This window comes from Apus apus, chromosome 12 (assembly GCF_020740795.1).
Source record: "Apus apus isolate bApuApu2 chromosome 12, bApuApu2.pri.cur, whole genome shotgun sequence".
Lineage (NCBI taxonomy): Eukaryota > Metazoa > Chordata > Aves > Apodiformes > Apodidae > Apus > Apus apus.
Window position 1 is genome coordinate 8,709,148 of NC_067293.1, and position 19,015 is coordinate 8,728,162.

Consider the following 19,015-nt stretch of genomic DNA (forward strand, 5'->3'; position numbering starts at 1 on the left):
CTACTAAGGAATAGCCATGAGCACACAAACACAAGAAATTTACTACTGCAGACTTTTACCTATTGACAGGCTGCTTCACTCACCATTTTGTCAGAACAGATGCAGATGCTATGATTTCTAGTCACACCTACTGAAAAGTTTTTTAGTGAATTAATATGGGTGCATTGAAGTTATTACAGTCTGATAGTTGAGTCAACAAGGCTGAGGGTGGGTAATCACTTTATTACACACAGAACAGCCCACAACCTTTCCTACAATGTCCCATCTCTCCATCCCTAAGCTCCCCATGCAAAATGACAGCAGCAGCAAAGTGCTACGAAGAGATAGGATGAAGCAGTAACCACTTACTCATTGTAGAAGAGTGACACAGAGACTGTGGCAGAGCCTTCCTTGCACATTTCTAGACAGATCACACTCTTTGAAGTTTAGTGACTTCAGTCCCCACCTGTAAATGCTGAAGAGAGTTGGAAGTAGCCACAGCACCTGCAGTGTTCAGGAAGAACTCAGTATCTCTGTATCTGTGTTCTCTATATCTACATGAAGAAACCCTGGAGGACTTCAGAAAACTCCGAAGAAGAGATGAGAGCCTCCTATAATTGTGATCCCAAAAGGGGTGGCTTTAGCAGACCCAGTAAGTATTGCAATATCATAATAGCACAGCCAGAGGTACCCAGGCAGCAAAGAGTGCTTCTCTTTTCACCTAGAGGGTCTGAGACATCATGCATTCCAGCAGCTGCTGAAAGAACACCTACTACAGCATGTTTAGGTTTCAAGGTCTCTGTCACTGTATTTTATCACATAAATGCAAAAGGAATCTCCTACAACCTCTTACCTGCCTGCCCTTCATGAACAATTGCCTTCAAGAACCAAATGCACAAAGCTGAGGCTCTCACTTCATTTGCCTGAATAACATAAAAGGCATGCACAGGGAGAAAAGAACAGATCTGAAATTAAGAGTGCAAACAGATTTGGATGGGGACACAACAGAAAGGCATCTGCTCCAGGCTGATTGGTGAGAATGAGAACAACAGCTGTGTCTGCCACCTGAACCTGATGGTTTCTCCAGAGTTATTCAGCAACTCCCCAGTTCTTATCTCCTTTGTTTTCCAACTAATATCTTATTGTGCTCTTGAATATGCAGCACAGAAAGGGAAGCTGATTTGCCATGTACTGCGCACACATTTTTTTTTTTCCAGTCAGGTATGCCTAATCAGCAAAAAGCACTTACATTATTTTCAGAAGTTATTAACTGAAATGGGAAACCAGCATTCTGTGATCCCATTACACAAGAGTTACTGCACTCAAGTGCTGCTGGTGTATCAATTGGCTTGAGAGCCCAGCAATGCCAACTAAGGCTCCATCCCACAACATTCAGACTTGCAGTTCCCCAGTATTTACAAGATAGACACATATAACCTAGATTTAAACCCATTAAAAGAAAGAGAGATGCTGATCTTCAGGTTCACCCAGATCTTCAGGCAGCTGTGTAAAACACAGACACAATGAGATACCAAGAATATGAAACAATCTGCAGAAATGCATTTGCATTAAAGACGTTCAGCACCTTTCAGGATCTGGTTCCTCAAACATCATCCAAAGCTGACTCAGAGCTCTTATCAGAATCACTTCTGCTTTCTCTAAGTTCTGCACTCAAGTCTACAGTAAGCAGTCATCTTCTTTCTTCAAGCCAATACAGATCTATGCTGAGCTGTCCACCTAACTTCTCAGATTTTCTTAAAGAAATTTTTCTTGTTAACCTCATCACCTATTTTATCTCAGAACTTTCAATATAAATATAGTTAGGTTTTGTTTCCTAAGACTAAATATTACAACTTCAGTAAAATACAATTATTTATTTAAAGCACTATAAAAAATGCTGATGTACATAACACATGTGCTCTTAAAACAAACCAAGAAACATTTCAAGCACCACAAATACCAGTCCCCCTTATGCAATTGCAACTCTGCTGTCATCCACAGACATACACATATGCTTCCTTTTATTTTCCAAACACCTTGTGGACAAAGTGAGCTTTACAATTTATCTGTCAACTTTACTTTGTACAGGAGCCAAAGAAAACCAAGAAAACATTAGTGACAATGTTGGTTAAACATGAAATTATTAAAATATCTTTTAGATCACACTCTTTTACAGCATTTTTCCATGGCATTAGGCAGCAGGTACAACATAGGTTATCTAGCTCATGATAAGGTAACTCAAAAATACCAAGTCAGAAGTTCAGTCAGAAGTTTTAAGTGTGACTTGCCTGAGGATATAAAAAAAAATTCAGGTGTGTGGTGGGTTGACCTTAGCTGGATGCCATGTGCCCATCAAGCCGCTCTGTATCAGTCCACTGATCCACAGGTCCTGCCAGGAGCTTGCTGCAACATGAGCTTCCCATGGGATCACAACTTCCTTCAGGCATCCACCTGCTTCAGCATGGGGTCCTCCACGGGCTGCAGATGGATGTCTGCTCCACTGTTAACATCCATGATCTTCACCATAGGCTAAAGGGGAATCTGTGGCAGCACCAGGAACACCTCCTCCCCTCTCAGACCTTGGTGTCTGCAGAATTGTTCCTATCACATACTCCTCTCTCCAAGCTGTTCCACCACTCTTTTTTGTTTGGTTTGGTTTATTTTTTCCCCCTTCTTAAACGTGTTATCCCAGAGGCACTACCACCATCACTGATGGGCTCAGCCTTGGCCAGCAATAGGTCCATCTTGGAGCCAAGTGGCATCCCCTGTCAGACATGGGGGAAACTTCTGGCATCTTCTCACAGCAGCCCCTCTGTACTCCCCGTGCTGCAAAATCTTGCTACACAAACCTAACCCAAGATGAAAGGAGAATTATTCTGTATCCTAGAAATAGTGGTTGTAATACATTCACCCTTGAACAATTCTGGATGTAATATTGTTCATTTAAACATTCAGGAAGACTGCCAGAAAACTGCCAACTAATAGAACAACTCATCTTGGAGTGATGTGCAAAAATACAAAATAGGACTGATCTTCTCATCCAGCCATTTCTTGATTTCAAAACTCTATCTCAGGTTCAAAAGATAATAATGGCAGTAAAACAACTGTAGAAAGACAAACAGTTTTCTAATAAACAGATTTGTGAGGGCAATGCAGGAAAATACTTTTTGCAAATGTCAGCCTGCATCAAATGGATGTTCCTGAGCAACTAGCAAGGACGTAACAGTATCTGCTGTTGGGGGTGTTTGGTAAACAAAAGTAACAAAATTTAGTCACTTTTGGGTCTGGGAGATCTCCTTGGAGCTCCTGGACCTAGTTTCCTGGATTCAGGGGTTTCTCTTTGTGCAAAGACACATGTGCCAGCACAACCTGGGAAGGAAACACATCTCCACGACCGACAGCCTTTACACCTCCAGCTAAAGAGTGAACTATACAGACAGAGAAGCCAGGACTTCACTAGCTATGCTGTCTCAAAGATTAGTTGTAAACACGTTTTTTTTAATCTATGCCTCATTTCTAAAGTTGTCCAGCTTCAGTTTATAACCATTTTTGGCTTTGGATTTTTTTAAAACCTTTTTATGCTGCACCCTCTGTTAAGACTCTATAGAAACTGGTATTTTATTCTCATCCCCCAAAATCTAGACCTTGAAATCAGGTCATTTTGTCCTCTATATCAGCCTCTAGCAGTTTACCATAGGAAGATCACAGAACTGCTGGAAGTCTGCGTAGGATACAGTTACCAGACCTCCTGTTGAAGAATCATTGTTGTAACAGCACCAACAACAGAATTCTAGCAGGAGTGGAGTTAAAAGATCTCCAGGAAAAACAGGCACAGCTTTGTGCACTTTGCCTGCACTCACGGGCACCCAGCACTTGGCAAGGTCAGTCTTAAAAAGCTGAATCCAACAAGTTTAAGCCCAGCTGAAGCACCGGGAGGCGAGCCCTAGTGACCCCCTCTCCTCCTGCGTAAGCAGCCGAGTTTCCCCTCGCACTCCTGGGACTCTCGCCGTTGCTGTCACACCTCGCTCCCTCCTTCCCGGCATCGCAGGGTACAAAGGCGAGTTTCGGCCCCGCAGCCGCAGCTCTGGACGGGCTGGTCGAGGCTCTCCTGCACCCCGGCGGGCACCGGCAAAACTTCACGGCAGCCGCTCCAAACCCGCGCCCTCGAAGATGGACTTTAAAAAGCTCCCGCCAGACAACGGGCCAGCGGGGCCGAGCGGGCGGCTCGGGCCGAGGGGCAGCCCCGGCCGGGGGGCTCGTTGTGTGCCCCGGGGGGGAGGCCTCGGCGGGCCCGGCCCCTGCGCGGCGAGCGGGGCCCGGCGCGTCCCACCCCCGGCCTTGACGCCAGCGCTAATGAAATGCTAATGCCGGGGCGCGGAGCCGGGCGCTGCCCGCCCGCCCCAATAAAACGCGGCGCGGCACGGGGGAGCGGCCCGCAGCCATGCAGAGCGCGGCCCCCCCGGCGCTGCACCTCCTCACCTCCTACTTCATCGACAGCATCCTGGGCCGGGGCCCGGCGGCGGGGCGGCACGGTGAGGGGCTGCGGGGAGGGGCTGGGGTGAGGGGCTGCGGGGCGCTCCCCGCTGGCCCCGCTCACTCCCCGCTTCTCTCCCCTCAGGCGAGGAGCGCGCGGCGCCCCCGCGGCCCGGCCGGGCGCGCGTCCCCGCGGGGGAACCGGCGGCGCGCGACGAGGCGGCGGGCCCGGTGAGGAGGAAGCAGCGGCGGTACCGAACCACCTTCAGCGCCTTCCAGCTGGAGGAGCTGGAGCGCGCCTTCCGCAAGTCCCACTACCCCGACGTGTTCACCAGGTAGCGGCGGGCGGGCGGGCGGGCGGCGGGGAGGCAGCTTGGCGGCTGTCGGTGGCTATCGGTGGCAATCGGTGGCTAACGGTGGCTATCGGTGTGCTGCCCGCAGGGAGGAGCTGGCCGTGCGCCTGGACCTGGCCGAAGCCCGTGTGCAGGTGAGTGAGCGAGCGGGGCCGCCGCGCCCGTCGAGCCGCTGGTGCCGAGGGATCCTCCTGCCTCCCGCCGCCTCCCCGGGGCTGGGGTTTGGAAACCGCGGCGCCAGGGCAGAGCAGCTGCTGCAAAGAAGGGGTTATCGCCCCGTCCTCAGCGGGGCCAGAAGGGAACAGCGGAGCGGGGGAGGCAGGAGGTCGGGGACGCCCCGTGCCCGCCGCTGCAGTTAGTTCTGAAAGGACGGTGAAACTGGCAAGTTACCTCAGCGAGGGGAAAGCAGCCAGCGTCTCAGAACTCCCAGGCCGTTCTTCACACTCACACTTGCTGCTGTCTTCATGGGTCTAGAGGCAGGTACTGTCTCTTGAGTTACGAGATTATAAAAAGAAATCAATTTGTTGGTTTATCAAGTGGGGGCTCTGTAGGGGATGCTAAATCATTCACTTGGGCTTCAAAGAAGCTTACACCCCCTTCTTGCCCTAAATTAGCTCAATAAAACAGTCACGCTTCTAAATGGCTAAAATAAGTAAAATATTAATTTGATGCCTTTAAGGCAAACAGTGTCCAGGAGAACTTGATGGCCTAGCAGGGCTGTAATAACAGCAACCCCTCCCGCAGAACTTCAGCGCACAGAACAGACACCACGTCCTAGCCTGCAGCTTTCTTACACTGCTAATGGCCCAAACAGCTTTTCCTGATTCTAAGCATGCATACTTAACACCACCTCTTAAGAAGCAGTTTATTTAGATTATCTTTTGTCTAAGCTAGAAGTCCTTTTTTACCTAGAAACATTAGGGAAAAAAAAAAAAGTTTCAGAAGGTATGAAGGTTTTCAAAGTACTTAGAAGCTCAAAATGACAATTGTACCAAATTTGGCTTATGCTGTATATCAGACATTGACTGAATTTCTGCTGCAGCACAGCTCTGGGTATGTGTGTACTTGTGAAAGACCAAGAACTGATGCAGCTGCTCAGGGTGACAGCCCTACTCATTTTTGCAGAGCTTTGCTACTGTTGAGGACAGATCCTTGCTTACTGTCATCCTTGTTGTTACTTCAGTCACTGGATCTGCAATGGTTCACTAGCTAACATCTATAAAGCTGTAGGGTTTTTAACTTTTATTTTAGTATTCACTACCTTCAGAAAAGTAGAAGGATGAATGGTATTTCATAACTGACTCATCTGAGAATAGCCAGATGTACTTTACATCATTTTTGTGGACTTGGAGGAAATTATGTGCCCTCTCCTGTCCCTGTCACCAACAATCACTAAAACCTCTAGTCACTGAAATATTCCAGTATCTGGCAATTACACATGACATCTACCAGTGGAGAGGATGTGAGTGAAAAGCTGTTAACTTCCCTGTTACTGTCACATTCACTTTGTGGGGCACTTGCTCCGTGGTGTCTTTGGCTTGTGAGTCATGGTGCAGTGGTAGATTGTGGTGGTGCTCTTGGTAGACCAAGAGGAACTCTTCTCCCAATTACTCATCTAAAAGAAATGGAAATGTTTAGGTTTCCTTGGAGCCAAAAAGGAATTGACAAACAAAATAGCAGAGCTGATGTATCCTCAGTGGATGGAAAGAACAGTAGAGAGCTGTACTTTGCACCTCCTTACTCCTGTGAGATCCTAACACAAGTCTCCCGGGCATGAGCAGAACCAGCACAGTTTGCTCAGGGTGAACTTCCCAGTGCACAGTGCCTGTGTACATGCTCTTGCTCTGTTGTAGATGAGAAACAACTTAGCCTGGGGATAAGGGGATGCATAAGAACAGCTACTGTCTATAGATGACGCTGTACTGTCCTTAAAAAGCTATCATAATTCCCAAATACTTGCCTCATATGCCCATGCTTGTAGTTCCTCTGTATGGTGTCCTGTGTGAAAAGAAGACTTCCTTACCTCTCCCATGGTACCTGACTAAACCAGATGACATGAAAAGTGCTGTATTTTTATTTATTCAAATGTAAACCCAGGAAATAGATCTTACCAAATGCTATCAGATCATTTCTTCACCTCAGTGTGTTTTCAAATTGAGGTCTTCTCTAGGGAGAACCCTCTGTCAGCTGGCTGAAATGGCTACAGTAACTACAATGTTCCTCACTCCTGCATTTTGGAGGGGAAAAAAAAAAAATAAGAAGTCCACTATTATATTCTCATTTCAGCATCAATTCAAAGAGACTCCACACACTCCCTACACTCCCTCATTTGCTTGTATAGAGGAAGAGAGATGGCAGCAAGAATCTTTGTATTTTTCCTTACCTTGGGAAGGGAGTAGTCTGAGCCTGCAAAACCTTTTCAGAATCAGAAGCCAGACTGGGATCCTCTTCAAGAGCATTCCCATCTGTTGTTGCCATTCTGCTTCTCACAACTCATGTTGTCAGAATGGAAGGAAATAAGAAAAAGTTAAAATTATTTTATTTTCTCAGTGTGAGGACTGAAATATTACTTAGGTATTTCATACCATAAACCTCATCAGTGTTAAAACATTAGCTTACAAATTTAACTGATCTAAGCATTCTTGTTATATTTTCTAATTATAATCCTGTATTCAGCTACAGCAGAAACATGGTACAGTTGGCCACATTTATGTCTCTTTTTATCATTGGTAGGTATTATGTCAATTAAATAGGACACATTTTTAAAGGAAACTGCAGAAAGCAAGCTATGAACTTTTACACACTCACCTTTTTCTTTTTACAAGATCCAAATGTCTTTTGTCAGATGTGTGGATCTAGTAACTTCAAAAATATTGTGTAATATTTAGCATATAATTCAAACTTGATAGTTAAAAACTCATCTTTGAGTATTAAGTAATGCATTTTTTCTGAAGAATTTTACCACTAATATTACAGTCACACTATAAAAATTTAAGACCGGTATAGCAGTTCCTCTTATGTTTAGTTTGGCACTTCAGATGTGTCTCAAAATAGATTAAAAGCAAGTTATGCCCTTTATTGGAAGCAAAGGAAAACTGCTTAACAAAAGCTTCAAGATGACTAATCTGAATGTTAATGACTATAATGTACGCACTGAATTTTGAAAGCTGTTTGTCACGTTGGTATAAGGAATGAGATATGTCCTTGCCCCTTTTATCACCTGCTTTGATGAGTTTATAGCAGGAACTGAAAGCCTGCCTTTTTTTTCTAAATAGAATTATTAGTTATCTATGCTGGTATTTCCTCCCAGTTTGATAAATACAAAATCTGAGAGCTGACTAAACAAGTTTGGTTGTAAACCCAAAATTCCCTGTAACATTAAAAAGGTTATTTTCCAGCCAACGTGCATGTCTGGAGTGATCAAATGGATTTGCTTTAGGACAGAAAAAGCAGCTGTCTCATTTTGTGTTTTGACAGAGGCTTCTTTGTGAAGAACAGATTGAAGAACAATGTTAAGATTTAACAAGGAAATAAAGACCTGTGCAGCATTTGTTTTAGCTTATTTAGGAAAGGCTCTATCTGCATATCTGTAGTGTAAGACTGTTCAGTGGCTTTTTAATTGGATTTTATTTTCACAGAAAACACTAACACCTTTGGGTTAGTGGTCTTCTCCTGTGAAAGCTCAGCTAAGCTGCGCTTACAAGTATTTGGGATTACTGGTCAACAGTGATTTTTAAAGTTATCTGATCCCAGTAATCAAGCTCATTTTTCTTACCAGACCCCTGTCTTGGACTAATGCAGACCAAGTGTCTAGTCCTCACTTCATGCAGGCATAGCTGGCTGGTGTTTCACTGCTTCAGATATTCCTGACATCTGATCATTTGAAGCCTGTGGTTGCTGGAGAAATCACCAAAGAATGAGTCAGACCACTTAAGAATTTTGAGTACAAACTTTAAATTTTTGCTGTTCTGACTTTTCTTCTGTACAGGCACCTCCCTCTGCCTGTACAGTGAGACAATTCCATGTTACATACCTAACCTGAGGGGTATGAATCCCTCCTCCAGGAGGACAGCAGCTTCCCAGTGTAAAGATAATATATACAACTAAAGGACTAGAATAGTAATTCTTCAGCTGGCTCCTGAGAAGCCCATAGCAAGTGCTTTGAAAGAGTAAATTGTTATTGACGTGCATAGGAATAACAACAAACTCAGGACAAGAAGGCTGTGGTGTTCTACAGCCTCCTGGTTTGTCCATCAGCGCTCTGGTACGAGGAAGGGTTTTCTTCCAAACACACTTATTCTTTAAAGAATTTTTGAGACAAATTTTTGCATTAAGTTTTACTATTTTTGTTTGGTTTAGTGACTTTGCAAGATTCTTACTATTAATTTATCTGCACTGAATGGTAAAATATCTTTATATTTCAAATTTACCTTTGTCCTAAATCAGAATTTCAGAAGATTCTAATTCTGTTCAGGACAAAAGCTGGTCTTTCCAAGAACTTTTGTTCCTTGTGTTCCTCTACTAAATACTGAATCCTGATTAGAGCATTTAAGTATAATACCTAGAACATGCTTGCAAGCAGCTCAGGGAATTTCAACAGTGGTTATATACAAGACTGTTGAATGAGATTATGAGCCACAGCTCATGCCTGTTTTCCAAGTCCAGATCCAGTACAGAAATCACCTTCAAGGACCTCCACTGTAGAGGGGCCTACAAGACCTGAGCAGCTGAGGGCATTCGGATGTGGAGTTTTCAACCCAGGCAGCACCCATTTTTAAAATCTTGGTTTAGGATCTCTTTCCCTTGCTTTAGAGCTGATGCTCTTGACTCCACTGCCTGTTGCCATCCTGGGTCTGAAAAGGTCTGCTCAGTGCACGCTAAAGAATAAGTGTGAGGAGTCAGTTTTCTGATCTGTAGATTTAATTGACTAAAGTCCTTAAAATATGTTTAATGGGCTAAAAGAGTGACTAGTCAGGCTTGAAGAGCCAATACACTGAGCAGCTTACTACACAAAACCAATACTAGCTGAAACCCCTTTAGGAGAACAGCTTGATACCTTGTTCTAATACTGCTTGCTAGATTTTAGTATTGGCTTTCACTGCAATTTAATCATTTTCATGTAACTATATGCTGTTTGCATGCATGGCAGATGAAAAAAGCACCTCTTTTTACTTTTGAATTCTCTGTACAGAAATGTATGGTCCAGCTATCAAGATAAAAAGCACACTCCATAGATTTGTCCTAGTTACTCTTACAGTCATGTTTAAGTTGCATCCCAAAGTATCTCTACAGAAATAGTCCCCTCTTGAATGGCTTTGTAAAAATTTGAAAATTAATTTTCTATTAATAACTCATAAAAGGAAGAATGATAATTTTTAATAACTGATCGTGAGTTCTGAGGTGATAGGTTTATAGATTACAATGACTTTCAAACATATGGGCATTTTCAGTCAGAGCTAGAGAGTATTCAAATCTACAATATTTGTAACTGGTTTCTTTCTTAATAAAACCACTAAGGCATCTATGAATGGCTCTTTAATATTGAAGAAGTGTGTTTTGGTTTAACAATAAATATTTTGCTGTCTGTCTCACTGCATGCAGTAGTAGCTGGTAAAACAAACTGCAGAGTAAGTTCAGCTAATGCCTTTATAATTTCTTATTGAAGGTCTGGTTCCAAAACAGAAGGGCAAAGTGGAGGAAACGTGAAAAAAATGAAATTCTGGGGACTGTTCCAGGAATCTCCTTAACGCACCCACTTGGTCTACTTTTGGATGTTCCACTGAATCATTCTCCCCTCCTAGATCACACGTGGAGGTCAATGCCTCTTTCAACACTGGCTGTGCCATCCATGTCTCCAGCCTTTAGTCCTTCAACCTTAGGGTCATTTGGCCTCAACAGCCTTACCTGGACTTCTCTCTTCAGAAATCCTATTTTAAATCCACATTTTGGAAGGTATAGAATTTTTTTTTTTCTAAATCTCAAAACTGTTAAAAAAATGCTCATGTTCTCAACAAACATGTTCCCATAGATAATAAACATTAAACAGGCTTAGTTTGTGTGTAGAATCACTTGGTTAAGAACAGCAAGATTTAGTTTTAAGTTAATTTTAGCAAAAATATTTAATTACTGTTTGTAAAACAGTTGTACACACTTACTGAAATTTTGGTCTCATTGAACTCTGATCTGCACTGAGACTGCTGTAATCTAGGTGGCTCCAGCTCCATCCTCATCTCACAGACTGACACAGATTATGCACCATAACAATGTGACTGCGAAGAGACATGGCTTGTAGGTGATGTGACAGAATAAAGGTATTAGACATTTCTTCTCAGGAGACCAGGACTAAGGATGCAGGAGTGACACAGCTTGAGAGAGAAACTGAGAGAGACATCTTCATGAGTCTGACATGTCTAACTAAAAGCCTTTTCCTTTGGCAGGTGATGTGCTCTCAACACACACAGCAAACCCACAGCTAAGCCTCCTTTTCTTTCTCTGTGGTCAGACACCTAGAACTTCAGCAATTCATTTCAGCTGAATCTACTGTCTGGGCTTTATTGCCTGACAACCTGAAATTACCACCAAAATGCTGCTGCTCTTCTATTGCACCCCAGAAGAGAGGAAAAAAAGCATGTGTGCAGAGTGTGTGCATACATATAATAGGTGTGTAGACACATATAATTTTTAAAAAAGATAGTGCTCTTCTCTTGCTGAAATTATAGCCTGGGTCATAGTTCCATATTAACACACACCAGTGCAGCCTTTCATGTGGAATAACTTGTCTCAACAAATTGGCTACATAAACATCCACATAAATTGGGCTTTTTATGAGGTGGTTTGTTGCTTTCACAGAACAGGCTTATCTAAGCATCCAAGGCTTGTTTAGAAAGGATTTAGCATCAAGAGTTAAGCAGGTGGTTACTCTTCTAGGTATCTGTATGCCATGTCTTATCCTCTCTCTTATTTATTTTTGTTAAAAGTGTTTGGATTTTTGTTTGGGGTGTGTTTGTTTTTTTAAGGGCAAGACAATACAATGCAAAATGCAGCTAAAATACATTCTGGAAAACAGAATGTATATTTGGATGAATTAGGAAATTTTGGCACATCTTTTCCTAATCTTTGGGTGGGGGAAGCTGCAACTCAGTAAGTACTTGTTCTCCAAAACAATTCTTAATTTGGATAATACTGACTTCTTTCAAATATAGGTTTCTCAATGCTTTAAATCCTCTCATGACAACAGCTTCAGTACTAATGAAAGCTCCTGGACCCCCTTCAGACCCTGCTCTTACTGCCTTCACTGATCCAGCAGCAGTTGAAAGGAAAACGTCAAGCATTGCAGCACTAAGACTCAAAGCGAAAGAACATTCAGCACAAATCCCTCAATTAAACCTCATCTCCAGTCTTGCAAACACTAACAAAGAACTTTGTTAGGAGCTCTCCCACAGACTGGAGCCACAGAGAGGAAAGTGAATGCCTTCTCCGATAAGTAGCTCCCGTTAGAGACACATGTTTAAAAAAAGAAAGAACACACACACAGAGCTGTAACTCCTCCATCTTCAGTAATGGACTGAAAGGAAACAACCCCGTTAAAAATTAGTTTCCCTCGTTACATCATGAAATCAGATAGTAAATTGTATCGGGTTTGACACTATAGAAAGAGAAGCAGGAGCTCTATCATCTCTGTAATTCAGGCTCATGTGAATCTGAAGCTTTGAAATCCCCGAAGTCACCAGATGCTAGTCCAAAGGTTCAAAATTATTTGTAGGAATAACTTCTGTTTTCTAAGCAATTCTTAACTGACTTCTCAGGAGGAGCAGTACTTGAGATGTAAGAATCAGTAGTTACTGACTCTGAGACCATGCTTCATGTTGAAGTGCAAATGCCAGTGACATCTTGCATTTTAGACAGACTTAGCAGAAATGAGATGGGGACTATTCAGTATAGGCTTCTGATTCCTAACTAGGTTTGTATGGAGTACAAAAAAAAAAGATTGTTTTATGTTCAGGGTGACAGTGTTTCAATAATTAAAAAAGCTTAACCTTTGTATATGAAAACTGTATCCTGTGAAAGTTGGTTATCAATGTGCAGTAAATTGTGTGTAGTTCTCTGTGTATATATATACCAGTAAGTAGATCATAGCTGTAAATATGAGTTTGCTGAATACTTTTAGCATGATTACTGGTACATCTTACCAGACCAGTAAGTTAACAGATGACTTGCACGTCATGCCTTGAGTAGATTCAGAATTTAAGTGAAAACGAAATGTGTAGTGTTACATTCATCCTTGGACTGATGTTGGAAAACAGATGCCTTATTGAGCAGGAGTCTACAGTTCATCAAAATCCTGGACTCTCGTTCTGGCCTCAGGAAATGGGACTGAGAAAAACTATCTCATCTACAGATCTGATGCTTTAGAGGAAAGTGAGGGTAAGCAGTATCCTCCTTTTGCAGCTTACTTGCCTACCTCACAGGGCTGTTGTGAGGATTGATTAAACAAACATGACATTGTGCAAATGGTAGAGTTATACAAGTGCTAATTGTTGCTTAGCAATTACAAAAGAAAGGCCATACATGAAGATTACCTTCCCTATACCTGTAGGAGTTGTCCAAGCTCTTTTCCTTGGGTTGATGGGACAACATGAACTCTTCCACCGATGCTGCCTGGCTCCTCAAGACTGTTCTCAAACCCTTAAATTCACACTGAAAAGATTTTGTACGTTTTAGAACTTCTTTCTTAAGACAGCTCTGGGACTACTCTTAAGACTACACAGACATTTTCAAGGCTAGAGTTCTGAGTGCAGAGTTCCAGATACCTGTCTGCTGCTTCTGTAGACTCCTCTAAGCTTGTACTTCAGTATATGACAGAGAAGGCAGTTCACTGGATCAGAGAGAACAGTTTTCCATTTCCTCTGAAACCAGTCTCATCAAATAGCTTTGACTGGTTTTGAGTATTTCTGGGTTCATAGACCTCATTGTTAGCACAGGTAGGAGAAGGTGGTATTTTACTGTTGGGACAAGCCAGCTTTCTACTCAAGTTACACTGGGTCTGCACTGTGAGTGAAGCAGCAGGAGACTTGGGAAGTGACGTAACCAGAACCTTTCACAAAAGTTGGAGTGTGTTTTTTCCACAACAGCTATTCACTTCCACCGATCTACTCTCAAGGCCCACACTGCCAACTGGCAGCACAACACAGTATCCACTCAACCACCGAGTTTGTTCCAAATTAACCTTTTAAGTAGGTTAATGGCTTGAAAACTGTCATTACACAACTCGTATTCTGTTCTGTAGAGGCTTCTGTGGCATCTTTCCTTGCCATCGGTGTCTCTCTCTCGCAATGCAAGGAGGTTCTGCAGGAATGGAGGCTGTGGCACCGTTTCATTTAAAGTAGCAGAAACTGTTCTGCGTTTGCCATGAGCCATTCAGAAAAGAACTCTGCAATAAAGATAAAACCTAGGGAGTTTTGCCAAATTATATTCCTAGACAAAGTCATCAGAAACAGCATGTGAAAAATAACTGCTGAAGGCTGTTTTGATACCTTGCATAAAATTGTAGGTCCTATGTAATTACCAAAATCATCATTGACCACAGGGCTGCAGGGATCTCACTCACACTGGGAGGAGGTGGGGGGGAGATCAGAATCACAAATAAGATTATTTTGATTTCACCACTTACACCAGAGGTAACTCATCTATCAACAACCTTTTTCCAATAGCTCTAGCAGAAATTCTTCCAGGGACAGCAGTTAACACACAGAGCGGCACGTAACTCCACTCGTCTGAGCTCACGCCAGAGCTGGGAGCGGCTCCCCCTTCCCAGCACACACAGCCACTTTCACACCACTTGGAACCACAGGGTTGGCTCCTAACCCCTTGCCACACTGATCTGTGCTGCTCTTTCCTAATTCTTACATGAGGGCACCCTTCCTCCAAGACACCTTCCTCTTACTGAAACCACAGCCATCACCCACTCAGTCCCACCCCCCTGCCACCACGAGCTATGGTCTCTGTTCCTCCTCTGTCATACTGAGGCAGGGACAGTCTCCACTTTGCTGTATATTTAATGCATGGCTCTGTGGCCTCGGGCTCCTGTGTCCTACTTGACACATGACAGAATTGCACTGGTAAGTACATTGCCTGTTTTGTTACATTACTGATTAAAGAGGAGCCACCATTCCTGTGCCATTTGGGCAGAAGATGGTGTCTGCAATCATTTCCCAACAGGTACCAGGTAGAGAACACAACTCACTGGTGTTTCATCTGGTTTGAGTTGGAAATACAGAGAGGTTTTCTTCAAACTGATTTCTTTTTTTCTCCTTCAATGACTCCTTCCAATAAAATGCCATTCTTTTATGTGAATTGAGAAGCCAGCTGTGAGAGCTAATGATATTAAGAAAATAAATATGCAGGACAACACTTGAAATTAGCTTAGAAACCAGAGTGCACTTGTAACCAAAATTTTTAAGTCAATTATTACTATATTACAATGAAATATCACACCAAGGGAAGAAGGTTTACTTATTCAGAAACATTGCTCTATTTTAAATTTAAATAAAGAGGCTTAATTACAAGCTATTATGAACATAGTATTAAAATTACATTTTAAAAGAAATTCAGGGAGCATTTAACTGAAAACCCTTCAGCCTAGTTTCACAGCTACGCAAGGATAAACACTCTTACCAGGAACCAAGCAGGGACATTTACTTTCCTAGCTATTTTCAGGGCAATGAGGAGGACACCATCCCACATTCTAAACAGGCCAGCCATTTTACAGAGTTTCTCACACTGAACATTGCAATTATTTCCCAACACTTTATCTTGTCCTATGCACCAAATTCTTTACTCCTAATTTACCAAAGCCTGCACTGACCTGGATTAAGGCTGCAGGATTTGACCTTATGCCTCTCTTCTGAATAAAGAAAGGTTGCAGCCTAATTCTTTTCTGGGTGACATCAAGTTGGTTTCCTGGCATAGGTTAAAACAGAAGCAGGCCTGCATCCCTGGTTGTTTTACTTGGTTTGACTGGTTTTCCTGAAAGCACAAATGTTGGGGAGGATTTTCAAAGCACCACAGAAGTTATACACACACACAGACCTTTACTTTCTACAGCCACTAACCCACTGTGAAAAAACCTCAGTTTCCAAATAAACCTTGTGACATTACTCTCCACATCACAATTTTTTAAGGTGTCATCTTGGACAATTCTGCAGCACATTGCTGTCTGTTCAATAAATGTTCACTAGTATTTCTATTGGAGTGCTCACATTTGGCTAAATTGTCAGGTCTTTTCTCTTCAGTCTCTGCCCCAAGTTCAGTTCTGGTAACATAGGATGTTGGGTAAATTTCCGTACTTCCAATGACATATCATCATCAGAAACTTGCCTACAAAGAAAGAGCAATTTTGTTGGGGGAAAAAAAGGGAGAATAACAGGCCAGGTGTTTGAAGAGAAGACAAAGAAGCAAGCACAGTAGGGTGTTCTGACTCACAAATCTGTATTGAGGAAGAAGTATTCATGAAGAAAATTAATTTAAGAAGTATGTAGTTCAGGTTTTGAGCCCATAAGTTCCTTTCAAAAACAGATTAGTGATTAAAAACTTTTTTAGTCTAGCAATCTCTTAAACAATTAGCACAGTAATTGGAAAGGGACTACAAATTCAAATCTAGATGAACATAAAAGAGTTTCCCCATAGAGCTTTGCCTTGGTTTTGTGGGTAACTGGCATGCACCTGCCTTTACCATTTGTGGGGTTGAAATACAGAAGTGCTCTGAATAGGGATATAAATGCCCCAATCAGTAATGCCATACAAATTACTTAATTCATGCAAAGTAGAAGTAGTTGTATTGATTATGAATGTGTGAGTGACTCCTTTATTTCAAGTTACATGAGATGTAAACCACTAGCTTGCTACAGGATCCTCACTGCAAATTTGTCAACCATAGCATGGGATGTTACATTTTTGTCCTTATTCTGATTAATAAATCCAAATGCACTGCACATGAAAATAAAAATCTGATTACTTTAATCTAAACCAGGTAAATGAGAATTTCTCTGAAAAAATTCTTCTATCCTCCAGCCAGCTAATAATTTTGCTCCACTTGTTCATCCTATGAAAGATGCCTTAAATCAAAGGAAGGGGAAACCATACCCAAATTTCAGATGTTTTTTCCCAAGGAAGAACATTTGTTTTTTCTCTATTACTGAGATATTTAGCAACTTCTCCATTTTCAACCCTGTCATTAAATGCCATGGATTACAACTACATAAAGCCTAGACTGCCAAAAGAAAGAGGGAGAGAAAAAGATTGTGTGAAGTGTACCCTTGGCAATGTAAATATATTTACCAGCAGATTTCTGAGCTGTGGCTTCCCAGGAAGCTGTGGGAACAAAATACACATAGGAAGAAGCATGTGATGGTACCCATGCCACCTGTAATGCACTTGAGCTATACAACCACCCAAATTATATCAAATGCAGTTAATGCAGGACATTTCTATATACCTTATGTTCAAGCAGCTCTAAATATGGATTACCAAGAAGTCAAGCTAGTGGCTTGTGTAACAGTCTGCATCAATCTACCTGAAACCATCCCCTGCTCCAGCATGGGCACTCCATAGCTGCAGTTCCTGTCAGGAAAACCAGCCCCCTGAGGACCCTCCATGGCCACAGAGTTCTCTGCTTGGGGCCTGAAGCACATCCTGCCTCGTCCTGCCCAGCCTCAGTGTTTCTCACACCCTTCCCCTCACCCCTCACTATCAGCAGCATTTTGTCCTTCCCTCAACACACTTTGCCGAGGGGCAGAGCTGTGCCCTGTGCTGGGACCACTGGAACCAGCTGTATCACTGGCTCATCTTTGCTCTTAGAGCTTCCCTGTGGCTTAAGAAATACCTGACTCAGCTGGGGCTGCTCTTTCTGCCCACACAGAACCTGTGCCTTCACTGCCTGTTCACTGCTTCCAGGTCTGGACACTGTCCCAGACACCCTTCCCGCCACGTCCAGCCCTGAGGATAGAGCTGCCCCTGCTGCAGATGAATGAGCCACAGCCCAGAGCAGCTACCTCAGCAGATAAGCCAGCTCACCCTGCTGCTTGTCCCCTCTCACCCCTTGGCCTTGCTGTCCCTCACACCCTAACATGTTCAGTTTACTAAAAAAATGTGAGGTTAACTTTCAAGAATTGAAAACGTTCAGTCAAGCAGTATGAGAAGGCACGGTTCCTAGAAGGAACATAATATTCCCAATTAACTTCATTCCTTAACGGCAGCATTTCCTATATTCCAGCTGAAGAAGAATTGCTCTGTGATGGCTGGCAGGAAGTCACTGGAAGATGGGAATGAGCTTGCAAAGTCACACTGATGGAGTAACAAAACTTTTACGCTAAAAATATATACTGAATGGGGAATAGTTGTTTGTTAGGTTTTTTATTATTTTAGAAAGCGTATCTTACCAGTAATGATCTGCAAAAAAACTTGGACAAAATGCCTGATGTAGCTGTTACAGATGAAAACTTAAGTCTTCAGTGTGAGCAGCCTACTGACATTATTGTGAACTAAAGCAGAAGCAGACAAGACAGCTTGAATTACAGTTTCATCTGGTTCAAAAGGGTTGGTAGTAAAATGTATTTAGGTGATCTGCTAAAGAAAAGAATACATTGCATTTTCTAAGTACTCAGTCACAGCTAGAGATTTTGACAAAAGTTGACTTTCACACACAATTGAACAAAATAATTTCAGTTTTCTAGTTTCACAGAAGCTGATCCACAGACTGCCCTATCTCCAGGGTTATTTTGTACTGATAAAAAATCATGCGATTAATGTTTGTGAAAGAAGACAAGAAAGGACAGCATTACTGTAGACTTATTTTCGATACATCCCAAAGTGAATGCAGAAAGAGAAGTGAAGCAGGCTACAATGTTAATGTATGAGAAGAATGTGGAGATACACTCCTCATTAAGTTATCAGAACATCTAAGTCTTACCTCTGTTAGTGCTCTCTCAAATCAAACTAGCAGAGAAATTGATGACTGCAGCAATAAAGTTTTCAGTTTTAGCACTTTTAGCAGTGGTGCTCTAAGCATTCACCTCCTTTGTGTAGAGCTAAGCCAAGGGAGGGCTACTTCTGGAGGATGGAGGAACAGATGGAAGAGATTCATACTCAGTTCCCAGGTCCACAGCAGGGTCTCTGCTTTGGGACTGTGGTGAGCACACTGCTCTGAGCACAGC

General features: G+C 42.6%; 1 protein-coding gene across 1 annotated transcript; it reads left to right on the plus strand.

The window, feature by feature from the left end:
• Nucleotides 1–4,420: 4,420 nt before the first annotated feature.
• LOC127389772 (homeobox protein ARX-like) lies at nucleotides 4,421–12,233 on the plus strand. The gene is made up of 5 exons (XM_051630605.1): nucleotides 4,421–4,511; nucleotides 4,598–4,787; nucleotides 4,894–4,939; nucleotides 10,471–10,757; nucleotides 12,008–12,233. The coding sequence occupies exons 1-5, from the start codon at nucleotides 4,421–4,423 to the stop codon at nucleotides 12,231–12,233; spliced, it is 840 nt and encodes a 279-aa protein (XP_051486565.1).
• The last annotated feature ends 6,782 nt before the right edge of the window (nucleotides 12,234–19,015 follow it).

Coding starts and splice junctions, on each gene's coding strand:
- LOC127389772 (XM_051630605.1), top strand. CDS start 4,421: ATGCAGAGCGCGGCCCCCCCGGCGCTGCACCTCCTCACCTCCTACTTC. Junction 4,940..10,470: donor TGGCCGAAGCCCGTGTGCAG/GTGAGTGAGCGA, acceptor TTCTTATTGAAG/GTCTGGTTCCAAAACAGAAG. Junction 10,758..12,007: donor TTAAATCCACATTTTGGAAG/GTATAGAATTTT, acceptor TTTCAAATATAG/GTTTCTCAATGCTTTAAATC.